At 45.7% G+C, this 23,514-nt stretch overlaps 7 protein-coding genes across 11 annotated transcripts; 4 read left to right on the top strand and 3 right to left on the bottom strand.

Annotated features, from left to right (window-relative positions):
* Nucleotides 1-222: 222 nt before the first annotated feature.
* On the top strand, nucleotides 223-2,745 carry LOC129186972 (deoxynucleotidyltransferase terminal-interacting protein 1). Of its 2 annotated transcripts, XM_054785777.1 has the most exons (13): nucleotides 223-498; nucleotides 604-674; nucleotides 757-853; nucleotides 924-1,022; nucleotides 1,151-1,210; nucleotides 1,282-1,332; nucleotides 1,402-1,460; nucleotides 1,518-1,560; nucleotides 1,641-1,699; nucleotides 2,137-2,197; nucleotides 2,271-2,342; nucleotides 2,419-2,474; nucleotides 2,539-2,745. In XM_054785777.1, the coding sequence occupies exons 1-13, from the start codon at nucleotides 433-435 to the stop codon at nucleotides 2,645-2,647; spliced, it is 903 nt and encodes a 300-aa protein (XP_054641752.1). In that variant the 5' UTR covers nucleotides 223-432; the 3' UTR covers nucleotides 2,648-2,745. The 2 variants fall into 2 exon arrangements, with proteins under 2 accessions (XP_054641752.1, XP_054641753.1); XM_054785778.1 differs by lacking the exon at nucleotides 924-1,022.
* Nucleotides 2,746-2,965: 220 nt separating this feature from the next.
* On the bottom strand, nucleotides 2,966-5,142 carry polr2j (RNA polymerase II subunit J). The gene is made up of 3 exons (XM_054785779.1): nucleotides 4,776-5,142; nucleotides 4,498-4,606; nucleotides 2,966-3,154 (listed from the first exon to the last, which is right to left on the bottom strand). The coding sequence occupies exons 1-3, from the start codon at nucleotides 4,916-4,918 to the stop codon at nucleotides 3,053-3,055; spliced, it is 354 nt and encodes a 117-aa protein (XP_054641754.1). The 5' UTR covers nucleotides 4,919-5,142; the 3' UTR covers nucleotides 2,966-3,052.
* A 147-nt stretch (nucleotides 5,143-5,289) lies between these two features.
* Nucleotides 5,290-8,573, top strand: ube2c (ubiquitin-conjugating enzyme E2C). The gene is made up of 7 exons (XM_054785416.1): nucleotides 5,290-5,402; nucleotides 5,660-5,789; nucleotides 6,337-6,364; nucleotides 7,831-7,917; nucleotides 7,989-8,193; nucleotides 8,276-8,335; nucleotides 8,449-8,573. Exons 2-7 carry the CDS (start codon nucleotides 5,683-5,685, stop codon nucleotides 8,484-8,486), a joined length of 525 nt encoding a protein of 174 aa, XP_054641391.1. The 5' UTR covers nucleotides 5,290-5,402; nucleotides 5,660-5,682; the 3' UTR covers nucleotides 8,487-8,573.
* Nucleotides 8,349-10,764, bottom strand: zgc:109913 (regulator of G-protein signaling 9-binding protein). 2 transcript variants are annotated; one of them, XM_054785411.1, is made up of 4 exons: nucleotides 10,615-10,764; nucleotides 10,287-10,506; nucleotides 10,012-10,215; nucleotides 8,349-9,872 (listed from the first exon to the last, which is right to left on the bottom strand). In XM_054785411.1, exons 1-4 carry the CDS (start codon nucleotides 10,657-10,659, stop codon nucleotides 9,553-9,555), a joined length of 789 nt encoding a protein of 262 aa, XP_054641386.1. In that variant the 5' UTR covers nucleotides 10,660-10,764; the 3' UTR covers nucleotides 8,349-9,552. The 2 variants fall into 2 exon arrangements, with proteins under 2 accessions (XP_054641386.1, XP_054641387.1); XM_054785412.1 differs by having other exon boundaries at nucleotides 10,287-10,503; nucleotides 10,615-10,719.
* Nucleotides 10,066-15,012, bottom strand: LOC129186799 (E3 ubiquitin-protein ligase RNF182). 2 transcript variants are annotated; one of them, XM_054785413.1, is made up of 6 exons: nucleotides 14,661-15,012; nucleotides 13,815-13,993; nucleotides 12,087-12,240; nucleotides 11,952-12,019; nucleotides 11,544-11,873; nucleotides 10,066-11,470 (listed from the first exon to the last, which is right to left on the bottom strand). In XM_054785413.1, exons 2-6 carry the CDS (start codon nucleotides 13,860-13,862, stop codon nucleotides 11,288-11,290), a joined length of 783 nt encoding a protein of 260 aa, XP_054641388.1. In that variant the 5' UTR covers nucleotides 13,863-13,993; nucleotides 14,661-15,012; the 3' UTR covers nucleotides 10,066-11,287. The 2 variants fall into 2 exon arrangements, with proteins under 2 accessions (XP_054641388.1, XP_054641389.1); XM_054785414.1 differs by lacking the exon at nucleotides 14,661-15,012 and having other exon boundaries at nucleotides 13,815-14,187.
* A 327-nt stretch (nucleotides 15,013-15,339) lies between these two features.
* On the top strand, nucleotides 15,340-17,371 carry snrpb (small nuclear ribonucleoprotein polypeptides B and B1). Its single transcript, XM_054785415.1, has 7 exons — nucleotides 15,340-15,496; nucleotides 16,166-16,317; nucleotides 16,401-16,512; nucleotides 16,581-16,733; nucleotides 16,801-16,930; nucleotides 17,012-17,137; nucleotides 17,208-17,371. Exons 1-7 carry the CDS (start codon nucleotides 15,494-15,496, stop codon nucleotides 17,246-17,248), a joined length of 717 nt encoding a protein of 238 aa, XP_054641390.1. The 5' UTR covers nucleotides 15,340-15,493; the 3' UTR covers nucleotides 17,249-17,371.
* A 1,039-nt stretch (nucleotides 17,372-18,410) lies between these two features.
* On the top strand, nucleotides 18,411-23,473 carry ctsa (cathepsin A). Of its 2 annotated transcripts, none has more exons than XM_054784788.1 (15): nucleotides 18,411-18,438; nucleotides 18,523-18,641; nucleotides 19,356-19,519; nucleotides 19,601-19,712; nucleotides 19,780-19,830; nucleotides 19,896-19,982; nucleotides 20,055-20,210; nucleotides 21,894-22,070; nucleotides 22,142-22,233; nucleotides 22,311-22,389; nucleotides 22,495-22,643; nucleotides 22,720-22,795; nucleotides 22,882-22,971; nucleotides 23,034-23,135; nucleotides 23,205-23,473. In XM_054784788.1, the coding sequence occupies exons 1-15, from the start codon at nucleotides 18,426-18,428 to the stop codon at nucleotides 23,286-23,288; spliced, it is 1,551 nt and encodes a 516-aa protein (XP_054640763.1). In that variant the 5' UTR covers nucleotides 18,411-18,425; the 3' UTR covers nucleotides 23,289-23,473. The 2 variants fall into 2 exon arrangements, with proteins under 2 accessions (XP_054640763.1, XP_054640765.1); XM_054784790.1 differs by lacking the exon at nucleotides 18,411-18,438 and adding an exon at nucleotides 18,708-18,762 and having other exon boundaries at nucleotides 18,553-18,641.
* The last annotated feature ends 41 nt before the right edge of the window (nucleotides 23,474-23,514 follow it).

Here is a 23,514-nt window from a genome sequence, read left to right as displayed (position 1 = left end):
CCGTGCGTGTATATGCATCCCCCGCCCCTAAAAGTTTCGCTCATGACCCCTGATATAGTCCCACAAGGGGACGTCATCAGTGTAAATGTGGATACTTTTAGTTATTGCCATATTTACATGAAACATTGCATTTTATCTTAAAAAGTTTCGCTGAAACAACATTCGGGTTGTGTTCAGCGGAAGTCACGAGGACAAAACCAAATACTTTTACTCTGAAGCGACCGGAAATCAATAATTTGTCAAAAGCGGAAATCGGCTGACGTAAAAAGCCAGTAAACGTTTTGTTTAGCATTATCCCGGTCGCCCTCTCGGACTGTCGTCTCGCACACGGTTAACGACTTGGTCCCGGTTCGTTGGATACGTCATATCGTTTCATTTGAAAATAATTTTTAGCTTTACCTCTTGTTAGCTTAGCCTCGCCTAGCTGGTTCGATGGGAGCCCACCGCGGAGAGGGAGACCGGGACTGGATGCAGCAGGACGGGCCGGAACACAACTCGGTAACCTTACCAATTATTTTTCTCACGACACACTACACTTTAAAATAAAGTATTCAGCGACGACGTTTGAAATCATTTTGATGGTTCTGTGCGTGTAACTGCTAGAACCCATGGAACCTGATGATCAAACATCGACACATCCACAGGAGAGGAAGGCGATCACAAATGACAGTCAGGTCAGGATAGGGTTCTGTCCAATTCGGCTAAGTTGTTCTCTCTAGTTGGTTTCTAATACATTTGGAGTGTGTGTGTGTATAGTTACACAGACCCTCAGGTGTCCATGGACCTTCTGAGGGCGGTCCTACAGCCCAGCTTCAATGATGACATCATGGCTGTGTTCCGGAAATACCTAAAGGTCAGAGGTGTGCGTGTGTGTCTAAGTGAGTGTGAATGGGTGGTTCTCACCGGGGTACTGCTGCTTCCAGTTCTTTGAGAAGGCTGCGGAGAACGTTAAGGAGAACGTTGGAGAGGAGGTCCAGACTGATCAGCTGATCAAGGAGGCCTGCAGGAATGTTCTGGAACACGTAAGAGTGGTGCAGTTATCCCAGGCTGTTCCTGAACGTTGACCTGAGTGCCGCCCCTTGTTGTTGTTGTTGTTGTTGTTGTTGTGTTTGCCATGTGGTTGTTATGGTGACCTGTGATGCCGTTGCAGGCCAAACTGTTGTTTCCAGAACCTGAAGTGAAGAAGTCCGGCGCAGAGGCGGCCATCAAGGTAGGCCCTCATGCACACATGTAGCTCTTCTAGAAGCATCTCAAGCGTAAATCATGGTCCCGCTTTGTCAGAGGTCCAGAGAAGACACCTGCAGTCAGAGAGGAAGCCCTGTCCCCAAAAAGGTAGGTGATCCTTTATGTGACTGGTCTCACAGTTTTTGGACCACTTAACTCAGCTTGTTGTCTCCTCAGAGGAAAAACCGTTGCGGCGCTGCAGCTATGTCTGATCGTCCTTTGACCTTCTCCAGTCAGTGAGTATCGCAGCAGGAAGGGCTTCAAGGCAAGACCTAACATGCGTGTGTCCTCAGCATCAAGATCAAGTCAGAAGCAATCAAGAGAGAAGGACCTAAGGTGAGTGCATGACAAGGAGGAGGAGCTAACATGCTAGTATACCTGAGCTTATTGTGTGTGTGTTTGTGTGTGTGTTTCAGTGGGACCCGTCCAGGCTGAGTGACAGCAGCACGTTTGTTCTGGGCTCCAGAGCGAACAAGTGAGTTATGTAAACATCACGTCTTGACCTGACACACGATAACATGAATAGACATCATGTCATGTGACACACTGAGAGGTAGAACACCATCAAACCTCCCATTTGTTTGGATTTGCACACAATTTACACCCATAGGAATCATGTAAATAGAAATAGTCTGTTCCAGGGTCAAACTGTGGCCATTGTGAAAGCTTTATCAAGTGTGCAGGCCATTTTTTTTTTAAGTTACACTTTAACATTCTTAAGTGTCATACAAGTGTAAAAAGAAGCGGAGCAGTGTATACTAGTAAAACCTACAAACAAAAGATAGAAATAGTCTGTTCCAAGGTCAAACAGTGTCCATCATAAAAGCTTTATTGAGTGTATGAGAGACAATTTAGGTCACATTTTTCCAGTGTGTGATGTGAACATAAAGGTATAGTGATGTCACTGTGCAGGGCGCTTGGGATGGGCGGGACCAGAGGACGTATTTATATCAAACATGCTGACCTGTTTAAGGTAAACACACACAGATTTCTGCAGTCACGAGGGCTACATGGTGGTTGTCATGGTAACACTGTGTGTGTGTTAGTATGCGGCAGACACAAAGGACAAGCAGTGGCTGGCTGAGCGTCACCACATGAGGGCGACAGGAGGGAAGATGGTGAGCTGCAGCTCTTGTTACCATGGCGACATGCGGCAGATGTGGCTCATGCAGTGTGTGTAATTGATTTGCTCAGGCCTACCTGCTGATTGAGGAGGACATCCAGGATCTGTCTCGCAGTGACGAGTACAAGTGAGTCCCATGTTGCCATGGTAACCAGCGCTACAGGGTATACTGAGTGTGTGTGTGTGTGCAGGGACTGTCCGGACATCAAGATGGACGAGATGAAGCCGTTCACGGTGCCCCAGTGGATGGTGGAAAAGATGCAGAGAGCCATGGAAGCTCAGAGAGACGCTGACCTCTGACCCATGCACCCGCTTCATAACTGATGTTACCGGCAGGCTCTGATGTGATTTTAATTGTACTGGCTGTTTTTTGTTTTTTTTTAAAGCAAGAAAGAACACCTGTCTCGGTGATGATTTTATTCTCCTTTTATGTCAGGGGTCCCTTAAGTGTTGCCCGATTTGGGTGTTGGGCATTTCTGGCACTTTAAACACAGCCCGCATTAGGACATTACACAGAAAATAAAAATTTAAAAACTGGAAAGAGACAAAATCCCCACAAAAATAACACCTGCAAACCAAAATGACCGACTGCCTGTGCGTCTTAGCGATCTCACACAATGACAGTATGAAAGTCTTTATTTACAGAAAAAAACATTGCATGGTGAGGACAGGTGAAGAGGGGATGCAGAGGGGTGGTGGATGTTGTCACTCAATGCCTTCTTGTTTGTCCTTGATGGCCACCCTGAAGCGCTCCTCCAGCAGAGACAACTCACTGATGAGGTCAGTGATGGCATTCGTGAAGGCTTCCTGTCAAAAAAAAAAAAAAAAGCCTCGAGACTCTGCAGCATGTGTGTTAAGTGTGTGAGTACGGTGGCCCACAGGAGCAAACACAACAGCAACGTTCGGAAGTGATCCAAAACTAAATGCACGCAAGCACCGTAAAACAAATGCACCAGGAAATCCCATAAACCAGGGGTGTCCAAACGTTTTCCACCAGGGCCATGTAGTGAAAAGTGAAAGGATGCAGCTTTGACTCTTTGATATTTTGTAAAGAAACACATGCAGATAGGCAAAGAAGTTATATATATTTTTTAAAACAAACCTGCATCTCAGCATTATGATACATCATCTTCACAAATTTTCTTCTCGTAATATTATGACTTTATTCCCATAATATAACTTTTTCCCCAAGCTAATTTTCCAAAAATGACATTTATTTTGTTTCTCATATCACAACAAAAATTGCATATTTATTATTTCAACTCTGCTACAAAAAAAAAATCACATTTTTCCTCATATTACTGGTTTACTCCTGTAAAATTGTGACTTTACCTATTAATGTTTTTACTTTATTCTCATAAAATTATGGCAGTTTTTTCTGCTTCTGTTTTTTTAAGTTTCCAATGATTTCAACTTTGTTCTGCAATCCTCTTCATAAATTTTCTTCTCGTAATATGACTTTATTCCCAACCTAATTTTCCAAAAATTACAACTTTATTTTGTTTGTTTCTCATATTACAAAAAAATAAAAATAAAAATTTCAACTCTACACTACTAAAATCACATTCATAATATGTCTTTATTCTTGTAAAATTGCAACTTTCCTGTTAATGTTTTGAATATATTCTCGTAAAATTACGGCAGATTTTTCCATTTCTGCTGTTTTTTTAATTTTCCAACGATTTCAACTTCATGCTATCAAAATTGTTATTTTTTGTCATGATATTACAGTATTCTTAAAAACCTTACCTTTTTCTCATTAGTGTACAACTTTTTTCTCTTAATATTTTCACTATTTTTTGTAAAATTACTTCTGATTTTTCAATTTTTGCTGGAGTTTTCTTATTAAATTCTTATTAAATTATATTTTTAGAATGTGACGCAGGCCAACAAAAAAAAAACAGCCACGGGCCGCATTTTGGCCATAAACGATGCAGGATCAACAACAAATGCAAAATAAAAATGCTGCAAATGCAAAAATTAGACAAAAATACAAAGATAAACATCCCTCGGGTCTGGAACTCCTGGTAAGCTTGGTTAACTTCCATTTCGTTCCGTTGCATTTCTGTCAAGCACTTGTTTTATGGTGTTTGTGTGCTTTTGAGTTTGGATTATTTCTGTGTTTCGACAGTGATTTGTGTGTGTGTTACCTGTGGACTGTAATCAGGTGTTGTCTGCACTCGGATGACTATCTTGTGCTCCAGAGGATGAGGAACTTTATAACCAGCAAAGAGAACCTGGGGATCCTTCAGCAGCTGCCTGTGGAAAAACGCGTAAAGATACAATCAGTACAATTCAAGAAAATGTTGAAAGTTAATATCGAATGATTTAATCACCAATGTAGGCAGAGGTTGAACGTGAATTGATATTTTAATTCAACCTAGCGTAAAGTTTACAGTGGTAGCTTGTTGTTAGCTTAGCCTCTTACGCGCGGATGATGTTTCCCAGCGTGTGGTCCTCCTTGTTCAGTGTGAACAGACACGAGTTAGGGACTTTGGTGTCTTTTGTGATTGTGATCTTCTTCTCACCATCAAACAACAAAAATGACTCGAAAGCTGGAGGTGCGTTCATCTTTGCGGAGCCTGTGGCACACAACAGACGGAAGCGGAAGCGCAACTATCGGTCATCTTTTTCCGCCGAGCGTCCCAGTCGTCAGCAGGAGCGTTATTAGCGCCGTGCTGTGGATTGGAATGGTAGTGCACGAAATATGATCTTCATCAAAATTGAAACATTTAAAATGTTCTTTCGTGTTTACTTTCTCAATCCAAAACAATTACCGACTATGAAACGTTATGAAGACTCCATAGACGTCATAACGTCAGGCGCTTTGGTCACCTACTTCCGGGATCATGCTCCGGTCCAATCAAAACGCATGGTGCTGCTTGTGGGCTTTTTCATTGGTTTATGAGGAAACTTAGGATTGTATTTGAAACTCAGTCACCGATTGGCTTAGATTGTGTGCACGTATCCGTTTAAACTGGGGCGGCAGTAAGCTGACTGTGAATCAGCGACATTTTGTTTTTGTTTTGTTTTTGACTGAGCTAAGTGGCAGACGGTGAGTGTAAATAAACATTTGAAACTTTTGAAATGTACATTACGACACAATGAGCTTCCGCTGTGTTAATTGTATTGCTGCTTTCTTACAAGAACAAACATGCTAACAACACTGAGCTAGCGAAAGAACAAAACGATGAAACAGCAAAAGGAACAACAGACTGAATTTTCTATTTTGAAAATTCTACTCATGTAGACGTAGAGGGTAAACATGAGAGCTAGCCAGTGATGCTGTCTGTATTTGAATTGGCGTCTCAGCGCAAAGCCAACCCGGCGCAGTGATGGCATCCCAGAACTTGGACCCAGCCGCGTCTCCTGGAGCGTCTACAGCGGCGCTGAAGGGCAGCGACGGCGGCGGCAGCGGCGCCAAAGGCTCGGTGACCAAAAGGTGAGACGCAAACATCGAATTCAGGGCTCACCAACATTTTTTTCTTGCGAGAGCTACTTTTAGAAAATGAAAATGGCCACGAGCTACTCATTTTTGTAGAAATGATTTTCATACCTTATTTCAACCCAAACAAATCAAATATGCTTGTTTTACCGAAACATTCACAAAATGCTGGTATCTACAACTCGCATTTTATGTTTCAGAATACATTTCTTTGTAGTGTTCTCACATTATTAACTGAAAACCTGAATGAAAAGCAGGCTTGTGTGCACCTCATGTGGTCGTGGGGGCTACCTGGTGCCCGCGGGCACTGTGTTGGTGACCCCTGTTCTAAATGATGATTGCTTAGTGAGTTTTACTTCTCCAAACTGCTTCCCGTGACGTTAGAGACAATTTCGCAATCTGTTTAGTGGTCTGACTGGTAGTGAGAAGGAGCCACTTTTAAGTGTTTTTGTAAAGGAAGAAAAACCCTAACAAGTTAATACTCGCCTTAAAATCTGGACTCTGCTTGATTTGAAAAAGCTCTGAGAGTTGTTTTTGTGTGCAGGCTACAAAAGGACCTGATGACGCTGATGGTGAGTTCTTTCTATCGCATTGTTAAAGTTCTGTTATGAAAATCCCTTCATCCTGATTTTATTATTGTGCTTTGCAGCTGCTGTCAGTTTGAAATAATCGGGGTGGAAATGCTAGAGGTGGGCGGATCGATCCAAATATGTCAAAACCAAGTGTAGTGTGTTGGTAAACCCACTCTCTGAGACCCTCAGACAGGCTCTTGAGGCCTTAAAATGTGTAAAATTCCAGTAAAATTTCATAAGTCAGAAATAAAACTTTTTTTAAAGGTCTTAAAAATGTATTAACGCTACTTTTATTTTAATACAATGCATAAACGTCGGTCTTCCTTTTAAATATTTTGACTTTTGAGGGCGCTGCAACAGAACTACAACGAACGTACCTGTGTAGCCTGGTCCGAGCACACTGCGGGCCTCTGGTTTTCCTTCATGACTTTTGTACTCTTGTCAGTATGGAAGTGAATTGGGTCTTGAATTGGAGTAAAAGTCTTAAATTTGACTTGTTGGTACCTTATGAGATCCTGTTAAGTAGCGGCCTGTCACGATAGTCGATTAATCGAACGATAAAAAAAAACAACAGATAATTATGCCGCCCTTGATAAAATGACATGTGCATGTATGCGTGTGTTTCATCTGCTCATCTCTGTGCCACACAGGCTGGGTGAAGAGTTCACTCTGCATCTGTCTGTGCGCATTGGTTCTTTAGTGGAATGAACAGAGTGGGCCCTCATCTCATCTCTCAGGGTTTAGCAGTGAGCCTCGTGGGGCAGCATACGCTAACATTTTTAAACAGAATGAACACGGTGAGCGCATGAACACCGACGACCGACACGGACAGTTTTCTCAACTGGGGAAAAAAACAGAAAACTATTGATGTAGGTGCCTCGGGCAGCCGAGTCTTCGTCCCGACAATAAAAACAAAACAGTGCAAAATGGTGTGCTCTCACAACCAGTGTCGCTGGCTGCATTGCAAAAACATAGATGCAGGCAACTTCTGTGTCAAGCTAATGTCTCACACAGTTACACCGTACACGTTACTTGAGTACCATCTGGTGGTTCAAATGTGGAGTACACCTCTCATGACAATTGTTGAAAAAAATGGTCTAAAAAATGTTGTTCGATAAAATCGATTTTCAACGATAATTTGTAGCACAATTATTGACCAGCAGAATTTGTTATTGTGACTGGCCTAAAAGTATCCGTATCGACAGTACTGGTATTTACCTGGTACCTGATACCAAAATCTGCAGGCAGTACAGTGTGGCTCAACTCTACTACAAGTAGTTCCACAAGCTGTACTCCTTCTGTTCTTGTTCTTCTTGTGCTAGTTGAAGTGGACTGACCTGCACCCTCTTGTGGCTGCTAATTAAAGTGAAAGGGGGGGGGGTGTTGAACGTCACGGTTGATTCACTACACAGCTGACTGTGTAGTCAATGCAGCCATCTTTAAGAATGTGACTTGTGGTGATGCAGATGGCGGGCGATAAGGGGATCTCGGCGTTTCCAGAATCTGATAACCTTTTCAAGTGGATCGGAACTATCGATGGCCCTCAGGGGACGGTACGTGATCTCTTCCTGGAGCGTCCATGAAAGGATACGCTGCCCCACGCTCACGCTGGTGTCTGTCTCAGGTGTATGAGGGTCTGCGGTACAAGTTGTCGCTGGAGTTCCCGGCCGGCTATCCTTACCAGGCCCCCCGGGTCCGCTTCCTGTGTCCGTGTTTTCACCCCAACGTGGATGAGCAGGGCTTCATCTGTCTGGACATCCTCAAGGACAAGTGGTCGGCGCTCCTCGACGTCCGCTCTGTCCTGCTGTCCATCCAGAGCCTACTGGGAGGTACCTGCTCACTAAAGAAATTCTGTTCACTCCCAGCATGTTCTCGGTCAGCCTGACCTGACTTTTATTTGCCTCCTTTCAGAACCCAACAACGAAAGTCCGTTGAACGTGGCTGCTGCTGAGCTTTGGTCAAATCAAGAAGGTGAGGAAAAAGTTAGAAGATGGTGCTGATAGAAAGGAATAGCTTTTATTGTCACTATACACTTGGACGATGAGATTGGAAGCATACAGTTCATATTTTCATTTGTTTTCCAGCCTATAAAGCTCATCTACATGCAACCTTCCAGAAGTGAACTTCTACTTTTTTATCCTTTGTGTGTCTTGTTTGTACAATATTTTTATGTTTGCCTTTGCTGCTTCAATAAAGTTCTTAATTCAAACAGTCACTTGAGTTTGAGCTTCTTGAAGCGTCACAAAGAGCTCAGAGATTGAAGGGAACTAGAACTTGTCACTTATACTGTATTTACATCACGTGATTGGATCACTACGTTTAGGACTTGCTAGCACTTCCCTGATCCATCATCATTTTACCCATAAAAAGCCAAATGAAATAACGATAATTGAAAGAATGACTGAAATTATTTGAGTGTCCAATTAGCATTTCTGTGTCACGTCAGGTTTTCCATAACTTTAATTCCAAAAGCCTGATACGTCTTATGCTATATGCTCATATTTTGGTGTTTCCAGTACTTATTGTGTTCGCTGCCTACACACTTCCGGGAGTTGGGCACTGGGCGGAGCCACGAGCAGATTTATTCAATTCAGTTCAGGAATGTTTTTTTTCACCTTTATCAAAATGCTGTTATTAGAAACCTTTTTGGGGGGTGGCTCCGTTTAGGGTAATTGAGTTGAGAAACATTTGAATTAAAGAAAAATAATAATGGCAAAACAGAAAAGGTGGTGTCTGTGCTGTGTCTCGCTGCCACGCGGGAACACTCGCATCAGGAATGACGTCTTCAATGAAGAAGGTAAAAGTAACCTCAAATGTTCATTTATAGCTTTCATTCATCATTTATCTGCATTTGGAATGGTTTAAAAAATGTGATTTGTGTTAAAGTTTTTGTCTTTCTGGAACAGATGAATTGGATTTACATTATTTCTTAAGGGAAAATTTGATTCAGTTAGCGCCCGTTTCAATTAGTCGGACCTTCTGGAATGAATTAATGAGGCTAACCACTGTTCCACCGCAATTAGTTACTGAGGAAAGCAATTATTTTGTCAACTTCCTAGTTTTGGAATCAAGAAAATAACTTTAGACACTGTTTTTTTTTTTTGGTGTTTGGTGATCTTTTTATTCTTTGAACTGACTTTTCCGTGTTAGTGACTAAGCTAGCGCTGTCATTATTTAAACGTGGCCTCCTAGCCAACGCATCCCAGTCCAAAGCACAGCGGCTGACAGCAGGCGGCCATCTTATCGCCTGGGACCACCTCAACCTCCATCAGGTCCTCCAAGCTGTCATCAGGCTCCACATGCTCCTCCTGACCCTCCACCCACGCCGGCTGGGTGGCCTCCACGGACCAGAATGGCACCGGGACCCTCAGCTGCATGTCGCTCAACAGTGTCTCCAAGCCTTCGATGTGCTGGTCCAGACCAGGAGTCTGATCCTCCTCCAAGCTGGGCCAGGGTGTCTGGATGGAGGCCGCCCGAGCTGCCACGCCCACCACGCCATCCAGACATCCTGAAGGCAATGACACTCACATACTCAGCAGGATGACATCATCAATACACAACTTTGGTGAGGATCTGGATAAAGGTACAGATCCTAATTCCCATGACTCCTCAACAGCCAATCCCAGCAGACATGAGTGGCAGCTGACCTGTGTTGACCAATGAGCGCCTGTCATTACGCTGCGTCAGCGGGAAGTGTCCAATCAAGTGGCTGGCCTTGCGCAGGTCAGACAGGAAGTGCTCTAATGCCGACAGGAAGTGAACCCACAGTCGTTCCAACGCTAACTTGTCCTCTGCCCCTGAAGGGGCAGAGTCACAGTCTGGAAGAAGCCTCATGAGACGTCGGAACAAACCTGCGGAAGACAGAAGACGTGAGGAGTTGTTGGCGTGCACTCGTTTTCATTCACGAACATGGTGCCGTTACCGCCGCACATCCCGTGTGCCAGGGACCTCGTCTCGTCCAGCTCCTCTCGGAGGAAGCTGCAGTCCGCCGAGCTGCCCAACGATGCCGCCAGCTGCTGGAAGCAGGAGGTCACCTTGACCAGCGCCTCCTGAGCGCGCTCGCACTCCCCGCGCTGACGCCGTCGCGCCGCCACCTCGTCCAGCGTGCGCCGCCATGGGCTCACAACATCATCGACCCCCTGCTGGCGGCAGACAGAAGGTCACTGATGTCACTGATGTTCTATGTCGTGCCTGTCAAACATCCTGTGGACACGCCATGAGAGCATAGGAAGGACGGAAAATAAAAGTACCTGCGGGCGACACCGCCACGCTGCTGCTTCTTCTTCTTGTGTCATGGAGGATGTGTAGCAGCAAGCGAGCGGCAGGTTTCTACAAACATCTTTCTTCTCCTCCCTGGGGGACCGTCTGTGCTTTTAATGAGCACATGAGGCCAGCTGAGGCCCCCCCAGCTTCACACTACAATTTGACCCTGAGCTCTGCCTTGCAGGCTAAGCTGTTATCCATCGTGTGACTTTCTGTGCAAAAACTCTTCCAACTCCAAATCAATGATGTGTTGTGATTTACTTTTATTTTATTCATATTGCACATCAATGAGCAGTGAAGTGTTGCAGTTGAAGATCCGCTGTTTAGCTTAGCTTAGAATAAAGGCTAGCAGCGTGCTAAAGCGCACACTGCCAGCGTTATCCCCCAAAATAATATTACTTAAGTCTCCTTTGCTATAAACATACCGCCTGTCAATTACCTCAGTCAACCACCAAGCTAAGTTGGCACTTCCGTCTTTATGCTAAGCTAGGCTAGCAGTCTTCTTGCAGCAATACTGCTAAGTTAGCATCAACAAATGAAGTGTAAGGGGTGATGGCTCAGACACATTTTGGAATGAATGACAGTCTGCTTCCCGTTGTCCTAAAGGCATCTTCTCTGATTGGCTGGCAGCATCGTCCCAGTTGCCATTGTTTGTGGACATCACGGAAGCGTGCGTCTGCGGGCGGCGAGCGCCTCCATGACCTCGTGGCAGAGGCACTGACAGAAGCCGTAGAGGACGAGCAGCAGCAGCGTGGACGGAACCAGGCTGACCAGAACCACGCCCAACCACATGTGAGCGATCATCAACAGGTAGATGCCCAGAGGTAACGAGCTGAAGTACACCTGAGCCGCAAACGACAACCTCTGTCAACGCTTTGGCCCCGCCCCTCCTACATTCAACCGTGTCAGCACTGACCAGGCACAGCGCCCCCAGCAGGCAGCGGGGGAAACTGTGAGACGTCCACGCACGACACTTGTGAGCGGGCAGGTTGCAGGGCAGCGAGTCCAGGCTGGGGGGACGGTACAGACCCACCACATTGAGCATGCTCACAGAGTCCGACGACGATGGCGACTCGTCGGGCAGCTCCATGATGGTGATGACCAGGCAGTCCGAGGACCGGTGCGCCGAGTCGGCGCCTGCCAGCCCACTGGGACTCAGCACCACCTCCCCGTGACCTCCTCGCCGAGCTCGGTCCTGACACGACAGGACCGCCAGGATGTGCCGGTCGTCCTCCATCAGCCACACCTGAAACAACAGGAAGTCAGTAGGAAGAGCAGGAAGGATCGCTACCATAAACATGCTAAAGGAGCTAGCGGCCGTCACCTCTTCATCTGGAACGCGCGTCTCATGGCGGCAGAAAGGACAGCTGATGACGGACGGCGAGGACTCGCCTGCACAACGAAAACATGGCCATGACCTTGACCCTGATGGTGATGGTGGTGATGTAGAAGGACTCACCCATGTCCACCATCCTCTTCACACACTTGGCGCACACTCGATGCAGACACGCTAGTAGTTTGGGCTTACGACTGCGAGTGTCGTAGCGATTGTAGCAGATTTTACACTCCAGCTCTTCCAGCGTGGAAACCAGCGACTCCGCCCACATCTGCACCTGCACATGTCCCGCAACAGCTACATGACTGCGCCACAGCTACATGACTACACCACAGCTACATGACTGCACCACAGCTACATGACAACACCACAGCTACATGACTACAGTACACCACAGCTACATGACTGCACCACAGCTACATGACTACACCACAGCTACATGACTGCACCACAGCTACATGACTACACCACAGCTACATGACTGCACCACAGCTACATGACTACACCACAGCTACATGACTACACCACAGCTACATGACAACACCACAGCTACATGACTACACCACAGCTACATGACTGCACCACAGCTACATGACTACACCACAGCTACATGACTGCACCACAGCTACATGACAACACCACAGCTACATGACTACACCACAGCTACATGACTACACCACAGCTACATGACTACACCACAGCTACATGACTTCACCACAGCTACATGACTACACCACAGCTACATGACTGCACCACAGCTACATGACTACACCACAGCTACATGACTTCACCACAGCTACATGACAACACCACAGCTACATGACTACAGTACACCACAGCTACATGACTGCACCACAGCTACATGACAACACCACAGCTACATGACTACACCACAGCTACATGACTGCACCACAGCTACATGACTACACCACAGCTACATGACTGCACCACAGCTACATGACAACACCACAGCTACATGACTACACCACAGCTACATGACTGCACCACAGCTACATGACTACACCACAGCTACATGACTTCACCACAGCTACATGACTACACCACAGCTACATGACTACACCACAGCTACATGACTTCACCACAGCTACATGACTACACCACCGCTACATGACTACTCAACTAAACAACTACATCACTACAGTACACAAAAACTACGTTACTACACAACAACTATGTTACGACACAACAGCTACGTTACTAACAACATTACTACACAACAACTACATGACTACACAACAGCTACATGACTACTCATCAACCACACAACTACATCACTGCAGTACACAAAAACTATGTTACTACACAACAACTATCTTACGACACAACAGCTATGTTACTAACAACATTACTACAAAACATCTACACAACTACATGACACACAACAACTACATGACTATACAACACTTACATTACTACACGTCATCTATCCAGTGACATTACTGCACAACAAATACATCACTACACAACACCTACATTACTATGCAACATATACACAACAATAACATTACTACACAACTACATGAAAACACAACTACATTATTACACGACGACAAGACTACACAACAACTACATCACTACACAACACCTACATTACTACATTACTTCACATTACAACATCTATATAGCAACATTAGTACACAGCAACAATAGTACACAACACCGACATCATGATTACGTGAACAACTACATTACTACAAAACAACTACATGATTACACAACAACTACATTGCTATACAGCAACTACACAACATCTACATTACTACACAACAGCAGCTACATGATGTCATCTTCATGTTGTGAGGAGCACGTGGTTGTGATGGGACATCTCACCTTGCCATCCATCTCCTGACTTGGCTCCGCCTTCTTTGGCTGGCTCATCCTACAGGCTGTCTGAAGCAGGAAGCGGTGACAGCAGGTTTGGCAGGGCGTGTAATGTCACTTCCTGCTTTTCACTAAGGTGGTCCCGTGTGACAGGACGTCCAGCGTCCAACACGGAGACACACGTCCATCTGCAAGCATGCACAGGTCAGCCAGTCTCCTGATTGGTCCTCCTCATCATAGCAATAGTCCATCATTGAAACAACACTAGTGCATTTCACACACACACACACACAATAGTCTCCTCAAGGACATTTTTTCTCTTTTCATCAGGCAGCCATCCGGCAACACACAGGCACACACACACACACACACACACAGTGGTGTCCTTTATTTATAGACACAGGCTGCAGCTCTTACGTAACTGTCGAAGAGGACATGACTGGCGTTGCTATGGCAACAGCTTCACCTGAATGGCTAATCAGTCCAATGCGATGATGTCATTTTGCTGTCTATCAATCTCTCACACGTGTGTGTGCACGGCAAAAGATTCTTCAGATTATAATAAAGTAAGACCAAAGTATGACCAGTGTATTATTGATCATGTTGACTTGATTGACTAAAATACTCATTATTGACTTGAGTGCACCTCCGGCTATTTAGCTAGCTAGGCTAGCCAGCTAGCTAAATAGCTGGACAGATATATACATATAGATATACTGTAGCTAGCCAGCTAGCTAGCTGGATATATAAATTAGCCGTGACAAACATGCAAACAGGTGTACCTAATAAAAGTGTACGCGTGCGTCAGTCGCTGTTGAATCGGGCGTGTCACGTGACTACATGGCTGTCACTCACCTGATGCGCGTGCAGGATGGCTCGTTTGGCAGCTGTCACTCACTCAACGTCGTCCATGTTCGAGTGCACGTTAACTCAAGTGACGTCACGCCATCTTCGCGGTCAGCTCGTGACTCACTGCAGAGCGGCGCGCGCGGCCAGCCAAGTAGCCGTAGGAGGGGGGGGGGGGCTCCCGGGTTACCATGGCAACCTGTCCGCAGAGGGATGAAACGTGGATCGTGATTGCGCTGAAATCACTCTTTTACACGTCATGTGGTAGGCCTCTGATCGTTCGAAGACGTCACCCCTTTGCAGCCACGCCACCTTTCTCTCGGTTATAAGTGTTGTTTAATGTCCATTCATCCATTTTCTATGCCGCTTGTCCTAACGAGGGTCGCGGGGGTATGCTGGAGCCTATCCCAGCTGACGGGGACCTGGACTGGTCGCCAGCCAGTCGCAGGGCAGACAAATGCAGACAAAAAAACACAGTGACGTTACTGACAGTCTCATCATTTTTTATCAAACATTTTGCTGGAGTTATAGTTTGTATTGCATACAGACATTGAGAAAAAAACGTAAACATCCCAACAATGCCAATACAGCTCTCTAAAACGTAATAAAATGATTGTGTATGGAGTGTGTAGTTATGCTGGGAAACATTAGTTGGTGTCGCAGGCTAGGAACTAAAGTTTTTTGGTTTCACGGGGCAAACTTTGAATGTGGAACTACCGGTCGTGGTCGTCACTTCCGGTGAGTGTTTACAATAAAGACGGGCCTGGCGGGATAACCGCGGCTCAATTTTTTGGGTTTCATAGGTGAATCCGGCGGGCATCGGAGCCATCAGAACCGCAAACATGGTGAGTATCTTCGCAGGTTAAAGCTGATGTGTTCACCACCTCGACGTGGCTAAAATTGCCTTGTTTTTTCACATTTTTATGATTGAATGGACGCCGCTGTTTGTTGATTGAAAACTAGAGTCGAAAGCTCATGTAATCACCAGAACACTAGCATCAATATTTATGTATATGCTTGATTGTTATAGTCGTTGTTAATGAAGTCCCGTTTGACTTGATAATTAGCATATTGTTTAGCGGTGTTACTTTGTTTAGCTCCGGGCTACCGTAGCTGCCGAGCTAGCTAGCGCTCCGACGTTGTGCTAACGTAAGTTGAGGTGCACAAAGTAAATCATCATGTCTTTCATTAAAACACACAAATGAACATTGTAGTAACTTTCAAATAAACTTATCAAACTTATCTTTTGGGGGGGAATTACTGTTGGCTGGAAACTATAGCAACTTGCAGCATAGTTTGCAAGACTTGAGCAAAGTCCCATTTCATTCAGTATTAAAGTATTTCTTTTGTTATGTAAAATATTAATTTGTGGTAAAGCAGGAGTTTGCTTGTATTGTGATGCTGAGCTATGCAGAGAGTAAATTTGGAAAGTGAACACAGCTGGAGTATTGCTATCCTTTAGCAATACTACGAGCTGGGTTATAATCATGGCGGTGTGGTGGGTTTGCTTCCAGACTGTGGGGAAGAGCAGTAAAATGTTGCAGCACATCGACTTCAGGATGAGGTGCATCCTGCAAGATGGTCGCATCTTCATTGGCACCTTCAAGGCCTTTGATAAGCACATGAACCTCATCCTGTGTGACTGTGACGAGTTCAGGAAGATCAAGTAAGTCCAGCAGATTCCATGCGTTACATGACTAATGTAGCTGTCTGTGTCTTAACTACATGAGCAATGTGTCTCTGATGCAGGCCCAAGAACTCAAAGCAGCCAGAACGAGAGGAGAAGAGAGTTCTGGGCCTGGTCCTGCTGAGGGGTGAGAACTTGGTCTCCATGACAGTGGAGGGCCCACCCCCTAAAGATGTAAGCACACACGCAGTCTGCTTTTATAAAGTAACCTTCTAATGGATTGTGACCGAATGTCTCCTCAGACCGGCATCGCTCGCGTTCCTCTGGCAGGTGTGGCCGGGGGTCCAGGTGTGGGTCGGGCGGCGGGTCGCGGTGTTCCGGCTGGCGCGCCAATGCCTCAGGCTCCTGCTGGACTGGCGGGGCCCGTGAGGGGTGTGGGCGGTCCATCGCAGCAGGTAAGCATAGTGATGACACTCTGGTTGTGGAGTCCCATCCCTTGCTAATGTGACGTGTGTCTCCTAGGTGATGACCCCGCAGGGAAGAGGTACTGTCGCTGCAGCCGCCGCCGGCGCCAGCATCGCTGGAGCACCCACGCAGTATCCTCCTGGACGAGGAGCTCCGCCTCCAATGGGCCGAGGTGCCCCACCTCCTGGTAAGGATTACAATGCCCGCCCCATCATGTCTGTGAAATGATGGCAACTGATTGACTGTTGCCTCGCTCCGCATCCTGCAGGTATGATGGGACCGCCCCCTGGAATGCGGCCTCCCATGGGTCCTCCAATGGGCATGCCTCCTGGCAGAGGGGCACCGATGGGCATGCCCCCTCCAGGCATGAGGCCGCCTCCCCCTGGCATGAGAGGTAAACACTTCCTGTAATGAGAGCATTCAATGGATGAATGTTTGCTTATCTGTCTTCTCATTTTTTGCAGGACCACCCCCTCCTGGCCTGAGACCGCCCCCTCGTCCTTAAAACAGAAGCTCATCCACTGTATAGATTTTTTTCTTTTTACCATTTTTTAAATAAAATTGCCCGTTTGCTTTATAATGTGCTGATTGTTACATGGTAACCAGTTCAATAAATGTTTAATAAAAGCAATTGAGTTGACCTCATTAATATTCAAGCATGTAGATTACTTCTTTGTAGCCACGTGTGTGTGTGTGTGTGTTAAATGTACATGCCAAAAAAAAATACCTTTTTGGAAATACAGGTATGTAATATACATAATTGCTAATTCATTTTAAGTGTCTCATAAATGTTTCATACAAATTTTATGTATATGCTTCGACTGCAAAGAATTTTCAAATGTGTGACAATGCAGTACAGTACACTCGTCCCTCGCAACTTGTGTAACAGGGTGTTTTGTGGTTGAATACGGCCTATTAGTAAAAAAAAATAAGCATATTTAAGCAAATTGTACATATTCTTGACCTAAATTAAACATTTCAAGTACAACGATGGCTAATTTAACAAAACAGAGGCATTCAGAACAGGCGATGGTGTATCTGCGCCTTTAATAGGCGGGGCCTGGGAAATGCCGTGTGTGACGTCGGCTAGCTAAAGTGTTTCGTGTTAGCATAGTTAGCAGTGTAAAAAAAAAAAAAAAGCATAGTTAGCAGTGTGAAGAGTGCAGGTGTGAGTGTTCACTGCATATGGGTTCTCTTCTTTAGTCCATCCAGTCACTCCTTAACCACAAGCATTACAGTAGTGTTCTATACTGGTCACTCGGTGTCAGTAACGTTACATTGATGAGACAATAGCCATCGCAGGAAGTATACTGTCAATGTTAACGTGTGAGGTCATGTTAAGTCCTATATATGTCTAAAATGTCTTATTTTCTCTTATGTCTACTACATTGGGTAATATGATCTTAAATGTGTCTATATGGGTGTTATTTCATGCCTCACGGGAGGGCTCTAATAATGCTAAAACCTGTATTTCGAAGGTCATTAACAGGTTTTCGATGTTCTAAACTATGGACGTATTAAATTTATAAAGAATTACTTCACGTAATTTAGCTTTAACGGTTTGAACGTGGGATTACTGTACTACTAACTGATATAAATGAGGAGTGTGACCAGTCCAGGGTGTACCCCGCCTGTCGCCCGAAGTCAGCTGGGATAGGCTCCAGCATACCCCCGCGACCCTAATGAGGAGAAGCGGTATAGAAAATGGATGGATGGTGTGCAGCCTTTTGACTGCTACTGTACAATAAGTACAATCAGTGACTGAAAAGTTTCCCACAGAGTCATATGACCCGGTAGTCCCGCCACGTGACTTCGTCCGGTCATGTGATATTGTATGCTCATCAGAAGCTGCCGTCCGAAGTGTCCACACAAGTGTGACGTCCACGCAAACAGATAAGGTGAGATGACGCTTTCGACAGTCAACAAACTTAACAAAGTGATTTTCTTGCTTTTTCTTTTTGCAGGACGCACGCTGCGTTTAGCTCTAGCCTCCCCTTTACGTCACTACTGTTTGTTAAAGTAAGCACATCGTTTCCTGTATTTTCTAATTAGCTGTCACCCTGAGTAGCTTTCAACGTTTAACAGAAGACCGTCTGTTTAAAAACAAACAGTTTGGTCCACACTGCTAATTCACGCTAGCTTTTGGAAACGTCTACAAGTTATCAAGGGACAAAATAATTAGGTTGGGAGAAAATGTTCAGTACATTTGAACGTTTGTTTGGAATGTGTGTGCGTCGTCTTGTTCCTATTTGAGCGTTTGTGCGTGACCATGTCCACGTTGGACAAACGCTCAGGTTTTGTAAGACATTGAAACACCACATGAGGATTTTAAGGCACAGTGGACGCCCACTGGTCACTGAGGGGTACTGCAATGTAAACATGATGACGCATCAAATTATGTGTAATGGTACGCCATATTCACGGTTCGGTTAATTTTGGGTACGGTAAGTGAACAAAAATCCCAAAATAAAACTGATCAGATTTTGAGCTTTAATTTTTTTTTTCTGAAACCTGACAAAACTGCAATCTGCTCGCAGGTAACTTAACAATAATATATGTTTTAGAGAGCTGTTTGTAATTGTCCATTGATGTCACTTCCCGTGTGCTTGCAGATGCTCGCGCTGTGGCCGGGCTACTTCCTGTTCTGGCTGCTGAGCGTGGAGGCGGCGCCGGCGGACCACGAGGTGGTCAGCCTTCCCGGCCTGCGCAAACAGCCCAGCTTCAAACATTACTCGGGTTACTTGAATGTGCCGGATGGGAAGCACCTGCACTACTGGTCAGAACCAGAAGCAATGTGTTTGCTATTACACTCACTCATCTCACGCTCACCGTCTTCACGATCACTTCCTGCTCGCAGGTTTGTAGAGTCCCAGAATGCACCCTCGTCTGACCCGGTGGTGTTGTGGTTGAATGGCGGTCCTGGGTGCAGTTCTCTGGACGGACTATTGACTGAACATGGACCCTTTCTGGTACTCCCCCTCCCCCCTTTTTTCTCCCTTTACTACCAAACGTGTTGAACTCTGACCTCTGCTTCAGATTCAGGCTGATGGCATGATGCTGCAGGAGAACCCGTACTCCTGGAACAAGGTGAGTGCCACCTTGCGCCTGTCATGTTACCTGTCAAGTCATGTGTTGGCACCTTTTTTGAGCAGGTGGCAAACATGTTGTACCTGGAGTCTCCAGTAGGGGTGGGCTTCTCGTACTCTGACGACAAGCGATACGCCACCAACGACACGGAGGTGGGTAGCGCGGCCGCTAGCTCTGCTCCTGTTTGTTCTCCTTCGTGCTCAGCCGGTGTTTCCTCCTGGCAGGTGTCCATGGTCAACTACTTGGCTCTGAAGGAGTTCTTCCGTCTGTTCCCGGAGCTGAGCAAGAACGAACTTTTCCTGACTGGAGAGAGCTACGCGGGAATCTACATCCCCACGCTGGCTGAGAGAGTGATGGAGGACGACAGCCTTAACCTGCAGGTTGATGAGTTTTGGAACCTGACATGAAGTTGATGTGTAGAGGAGGTCTACACATAAATACATATTTATCTAGTCCACTTTTTCCTTTGAGGGTGGCATGTAGAAAAATCTGTGTTGGGAGCCACATTGATATTTTAATTCACTAAAATCAATCCAGCTATTATTGTGGCAACTAACTCACCTTTTTGAGGGCTTTAAAATAATGGGAAATGTATCTAAATGTTGCAAGCAAGTCTATTCTGGCAAAAATTTATGTGTTTTAAGGGTACCAGACATTTCAATTCACACACTTCCATACTTAGTGAACCAGTTTAAAAAGTCAATGAGATTAAAAATTTCTTATGCAAGAGCGATCCGGGCCAAGTGACAGACATTTCAATAAGTGTACAGTCGTCCTTGCCACATGGTTGCTTTACTCTTTTGCATTTTTCAAAATATATTAATTAATATTTTATTATCTTGTTATTATTATTTTTTTAAAAGCATGTTTTAGCAAATTTGACATATTATTGGTCTAAATTAAGCATTTTTAAGCATAAAAATGGCTAAATGAAGTATAAAGGCATTCAGTACACTCATTCTGGCGTGTTGTGTAGTATTCTACACTGGGCACTAGGTGTTAGTAGTGTTACATTGATGAGACAATAGCCACTGCAGGAAGTACACTGGCCAGACAAAAACAAGGAACTCTTCTAATGCTAATGTGTGAGTGTCTGTTATGTCTTAGACACGGTACACGAGATTGGGTCTACAAGATGAGATTTTAACATTACTTTGAAGAAAAGTACAATGAAAAAATATAAATATGACTATATTGCGATCTGCTATATTACTATAGTGGTGTTATTTAATGCCTGTAGGGCTCTTATGTTAAAAAAAGCGTATTTAGAAGGTCTTAAACAGGTTTTCTATACTCTAGCTACCAAAATATCCATCCATCCATCCAGCTTCTATGCTGCATATCCTCATCAGGGGCTCGGGTGTATGCTGGAGCCTACCCCAGCTGACTTTGGGCGAGAGGCGGGGTACAACCCTGGTCTGGTCGCCAGTCAGTTACAGGGCACCAAAATATTCAATTTATAAATAAGGAATCGTCGTTTGCGGAAAGTCACTTGTCACTTCAGTTCACTTATTGATCTGGAACCAATTAACTGCTATAAACAAGGGATTAGTGTACCGTGTACGCTGCGTACTTACGTAGTTCCTGAGGGTGCAAATTTGAAGAGTTAAGTGCTGTCCCAAATCCATTACTGTGGTTGAACACTTAACTGGAAATATGCTCGTCCTTGTTGTCGTCTTCTCTCCTTTTTAATGGTGAACTGCAACCACTTGAGTTAGCCCCTGCCTTTCTGCAACATAGCCAATATAGGTAATGAATGCTAACATCTGGGTCCTGGCATGTTGCCCTACTTCTAGTATGTACTTCTGTGCTCAGAATGCATACTGTAAGCACGGAAATGTGCTAATTGAAACACCGCTCCACGTATAGTCGGCCATATTGGTTTGCAGGGTTTACACGGGCCGTGTAGAATGTGCCGCAAGCCAATTAAAAAAAAAAACAAAAACAAGTTGAGGGCTGCAAAGCGCCCTGGGCGCACATTAGATACCCCTGGTCTAGTCTTTTAGTGCTCAAGTCCAGTAGTGACGTGAAATGATAAGTTTTCATAAGTGGTCTGCCTGCAGGGTGTGGCGGTGGGGAACGGGATGTCGAGCTACGAGCTGAACGACAACTCTCTGGTCTACTTCGCGTACTACCACGGCCTGCTGGGACGTAGCCTGTGGAGCCGTCTGCAGATGTTCTGCTGCAGCGAGCACAAGTGCAACTTCCACAGCAACCAGGACGTCAACTGCTCCAACAGCGTGAGTGTCTCCTTGACTCTACTGACGTCCAAGGTTCTACAGGTGTTTGATGTTTGCCCCACCCCCTCTAGCTGGCGGAGGTTCAGGACATCATCTACAGTTCTGGACTCAACATGTACAACCTGTACGCTCCCTGTCCAGGTGGCGCCCCCCAGAGGTTCAAGTGAGTTTCCACGTTGTCATGGCCGAGCGGGTTCGGACCTCGTTCTCCCGAGCCTCCCCTTGTGTTTGTCATTGCAGTGTTGAGCGAGGCCAGCTGGTCGTCAGAGACATGGGACACTTATTCATCCATCATGAGTGGACTCAGCTGTGGAAGCAGGTCTGGACGACCCACCTGAGGATACAGTATTTAGACCTCGGGCAGTCTCTCAATGTGTGTGTGTGTGTGTGTTTGCGTGTGTGTGTGCGCGTGCGCATTCTTTAGAAGCTACGAGGTCTAGCGTCTCTTCAGCCAGCCTTACGGCTGGAGCCCCCCTGCACTAACTCCACCCTTGCAACACGCTTCCTGAATGATCCGTACGTGCGAGACGCCCTGCACATCAGCCCCAAGGCAGCGGACTGGACCATCTGCAGGTATCGCACAAACGGGAAGTTCTAGTGTGGACCACTTCCTATTACAAAGAACCTCAGAACACCACTCTTTCTCCAGCTCTGAGGTGTATCTCAGCTACGGTCGTCTTTTCATGGACGTCAGGAAGCAGTACCTGAAACTGCTGGCTGCTCTGGTCGGACAACTTCCTTCACGTCCACATTGCACTTCCTGCTGACTTTCACAATTAAAGTCTATGTGTGTGTGTGTGTGTGTGTATAGAAGTACCGTGTCCTGGTGTACAACGGCGACGTGGACATGGCGTGTAACTTCATGGGAGACGAGTGGTTTGTGGAGTCACTGAACCAGCAGGTAAAGTGATTTCGTCAATTGAAGGGCATGCCGGTCGCTAATGCTGACGCGGCGTCTTTCAGGTGGAGGTGAGTCGGCGTCCGTGGCTCTACAAGGACCAGGATGGACGACAAGTGGGAGGCTTCGTCAAAGAGTTTGACCACATAGCCTTCCTCACTGTGAAGGTAAACCCTGAGTGAAGCACGTCCTCACTCAACTGAGTGGCTGACCTTTAGCGTTTTTTCCACCGGCAGGGTTCGGGTCACATGGTACCGACAGACAAACCGCTGGCAGCGTTCACAGTCTTCTCCAGATTCATCAAGAGGCAACCGTTTTGACCTCAGCTGCCAATCAGCCATGTCTCCTATTCTTCTCCAGATTCATCAAGAGGCAACCGTTTTGACCTCAGCTGCTGATCAGCCTCTCCTAGCCTTTCATCTCCTGGTTACCATGGTAACAATCACTGCCCAGAGCATTTTTATGTTGCTGTTGCTTATTTTTAAATAATAAACTTGGAACATGGCTCGTGTGCATCTTATTGCAGCAAGTTAATAAGGGATGTGA

This window comes from Dunckerocampus dactyliophorus, chromosome 8, assembly GCF_027744805.1.
Source record: "Dunckerocampus dactyliophorus isolate RoL2022-P2 chromosome 8, RoL_Ddac_1.1, whole genome shotgun sequence".
Lineage (NCBI taxonomy): Eukaryota > Metazoa > Chordata > Actinopteri > Syngnathiformes > Syngnathidae > Dunckerocampus > Dunckerocampus dactyliophorus.
The sequence above is the reverse complement of the archived record's forward strand: the minus strand, read 5'-3'. Positions and strand labels throughout refer to the sequence as shown.

Excerpts from the sequence above, each read along its gene's own strand:
- LOC129186972 (XM_054785777.1), top strand. The coding sequence starts at position 433 with ATGGGAGCCCACCGCGGAGAGGGAGACCGGGACTGGATGCAGCAGGAC. Across the intron at positions 675-756 it reads CGATCACAAATGACAGTCAG|TTACACAGACCCTCAGGTGT; the intron begins GTCAGGATAGGG and ends GTGTGTGTATAG. Across the intron at positions 2,475-2,538 it reads TCTCGCAGTGACGAGTACAA|GGACTGTCCGGACATCAAGA; the intron begins GTGAGTCCCATG and ends GTGTGTGTGCAG.
- polr2j (XM_054785779.1), bottom strand. The coding sequence starts at position 4,918 with ATGAACGCACCTCCAGCTTTCGAGTCATTTTTGTTGTTTGATGGTGAG. Across the intron at positions 4,607-4,775 it reads CTGGGAAACATCATCCGCGC|GCAGCTGCTGAAGGATCCCC; the intron begins GTAAGAGGCTAA and ends GTTTTTCCACAG. Across the intron at positions 3,155-4,497 it reads CACCTGATTACAGTCCACAG|GAAGCCTTCACGAATGCCAT; the intron begins GTAACACACACA and ends TTTTTTTGACAG.
- ube2c (XM_054785416.1), top strand. The coding sequence starts at position 5,683 with ATGGCATCCCAGAACTTGGACCCAGCCGCGTCTCCTGGAGCGTCTACA. Across the intron at positions 6,365-7,830 it reads AGGACCTGATGACGCTGATG|ATGGCGGGCGATAAGGGGAT; the intron begins GTGAGTTCTTTC and ends GTGGTGATGCAG. Across the intron at positions 7,918-7,988 it reads TCGATGGCCCTCAGGGGACG|GTGTATGAGGGTCTGCGGTA; the intron begins GTACGTGATCTC and ends TGTCTGTCTCAG.
- zgc:109913 (XM_054785411.1), bottom strand. The coding sequence starts at position 10,659 with ATGACACAAGAAGAAGAAGCAGCAGCGTGGCGGTGTCGCCCGCAG. Across the intron at positions 10,216-10,286 it reads GGCACACGGGATGTGCGGCG|GTTTGTTCCGACGTCTCATG; the intron begins GTAACGGCACCA and ends TGTCTTCCGCAG. Across the intron at positions 9,873-10,011 it reads GCGCTCATTGGTCAACACAG|GATGTCTGGATGGCGTGGTG; the intron begins GTCAGCTGCCAC and ends CATTGCCTTCAG.
- LOC129186799 (XM_054785413.1), bottom strand. The coding sequence starts at position 13,862 with ATGAGCCAGCCAAAGAAGGCGGAGCCAAGTCAGGAGATGGATGGCAAG. Across the intron at positions 12,020-12,086 it reads GAAGAGGATGGTGGACATGG|GCGAGTCCTCGCCGTCCGTC; the intron begins GTGAGTCCTTCT and ends TTCGTTGTGCAG. Across the intron at positions 11,471-11,543 it reads TGCTGGGGGCGCTGTGCCTG|GTGTACTTCAGCTCGTTACC; the intron begins GTCAGTGCTGAC and ends TTTGCGGCTCAG.
- snrpb (XM_054785415.1), top strand. Across the intron at positions 16,734-16,800 it reads TGGGCGGTCCATCGCAGCAG|GTGATGACCCCGCAGGGAAG; the intron begins GTAAGCATAGTG and ends TGTGTCTCCTAG. Across the intron at positions 16,931-17,011 it reads CCGAGGTGCCCCACCTCCTG|GTATGATGGGACCGCCCCCT; the intron begins GTAAGGATTACA and ends CGCATCCTGCAG.
- ctsa (XM_054784788.1), top strand. Across the intron at positions 19,520-19,600 it reads GGGAAGCACCTGCACTACTG|GTTTGTAGAGTCCCAGAATG; the intron begins GTCAGAACCAGA and ends TCCTGCTCGCAG. Across the intron at positions 22,796-22,881 it reads TGAAACTGCTGGCTGCTCTG|AAGTACCGTGTCCTGGTGTA; the intron begins GTCGGACAACTT and ends GTGTGTGTATAG.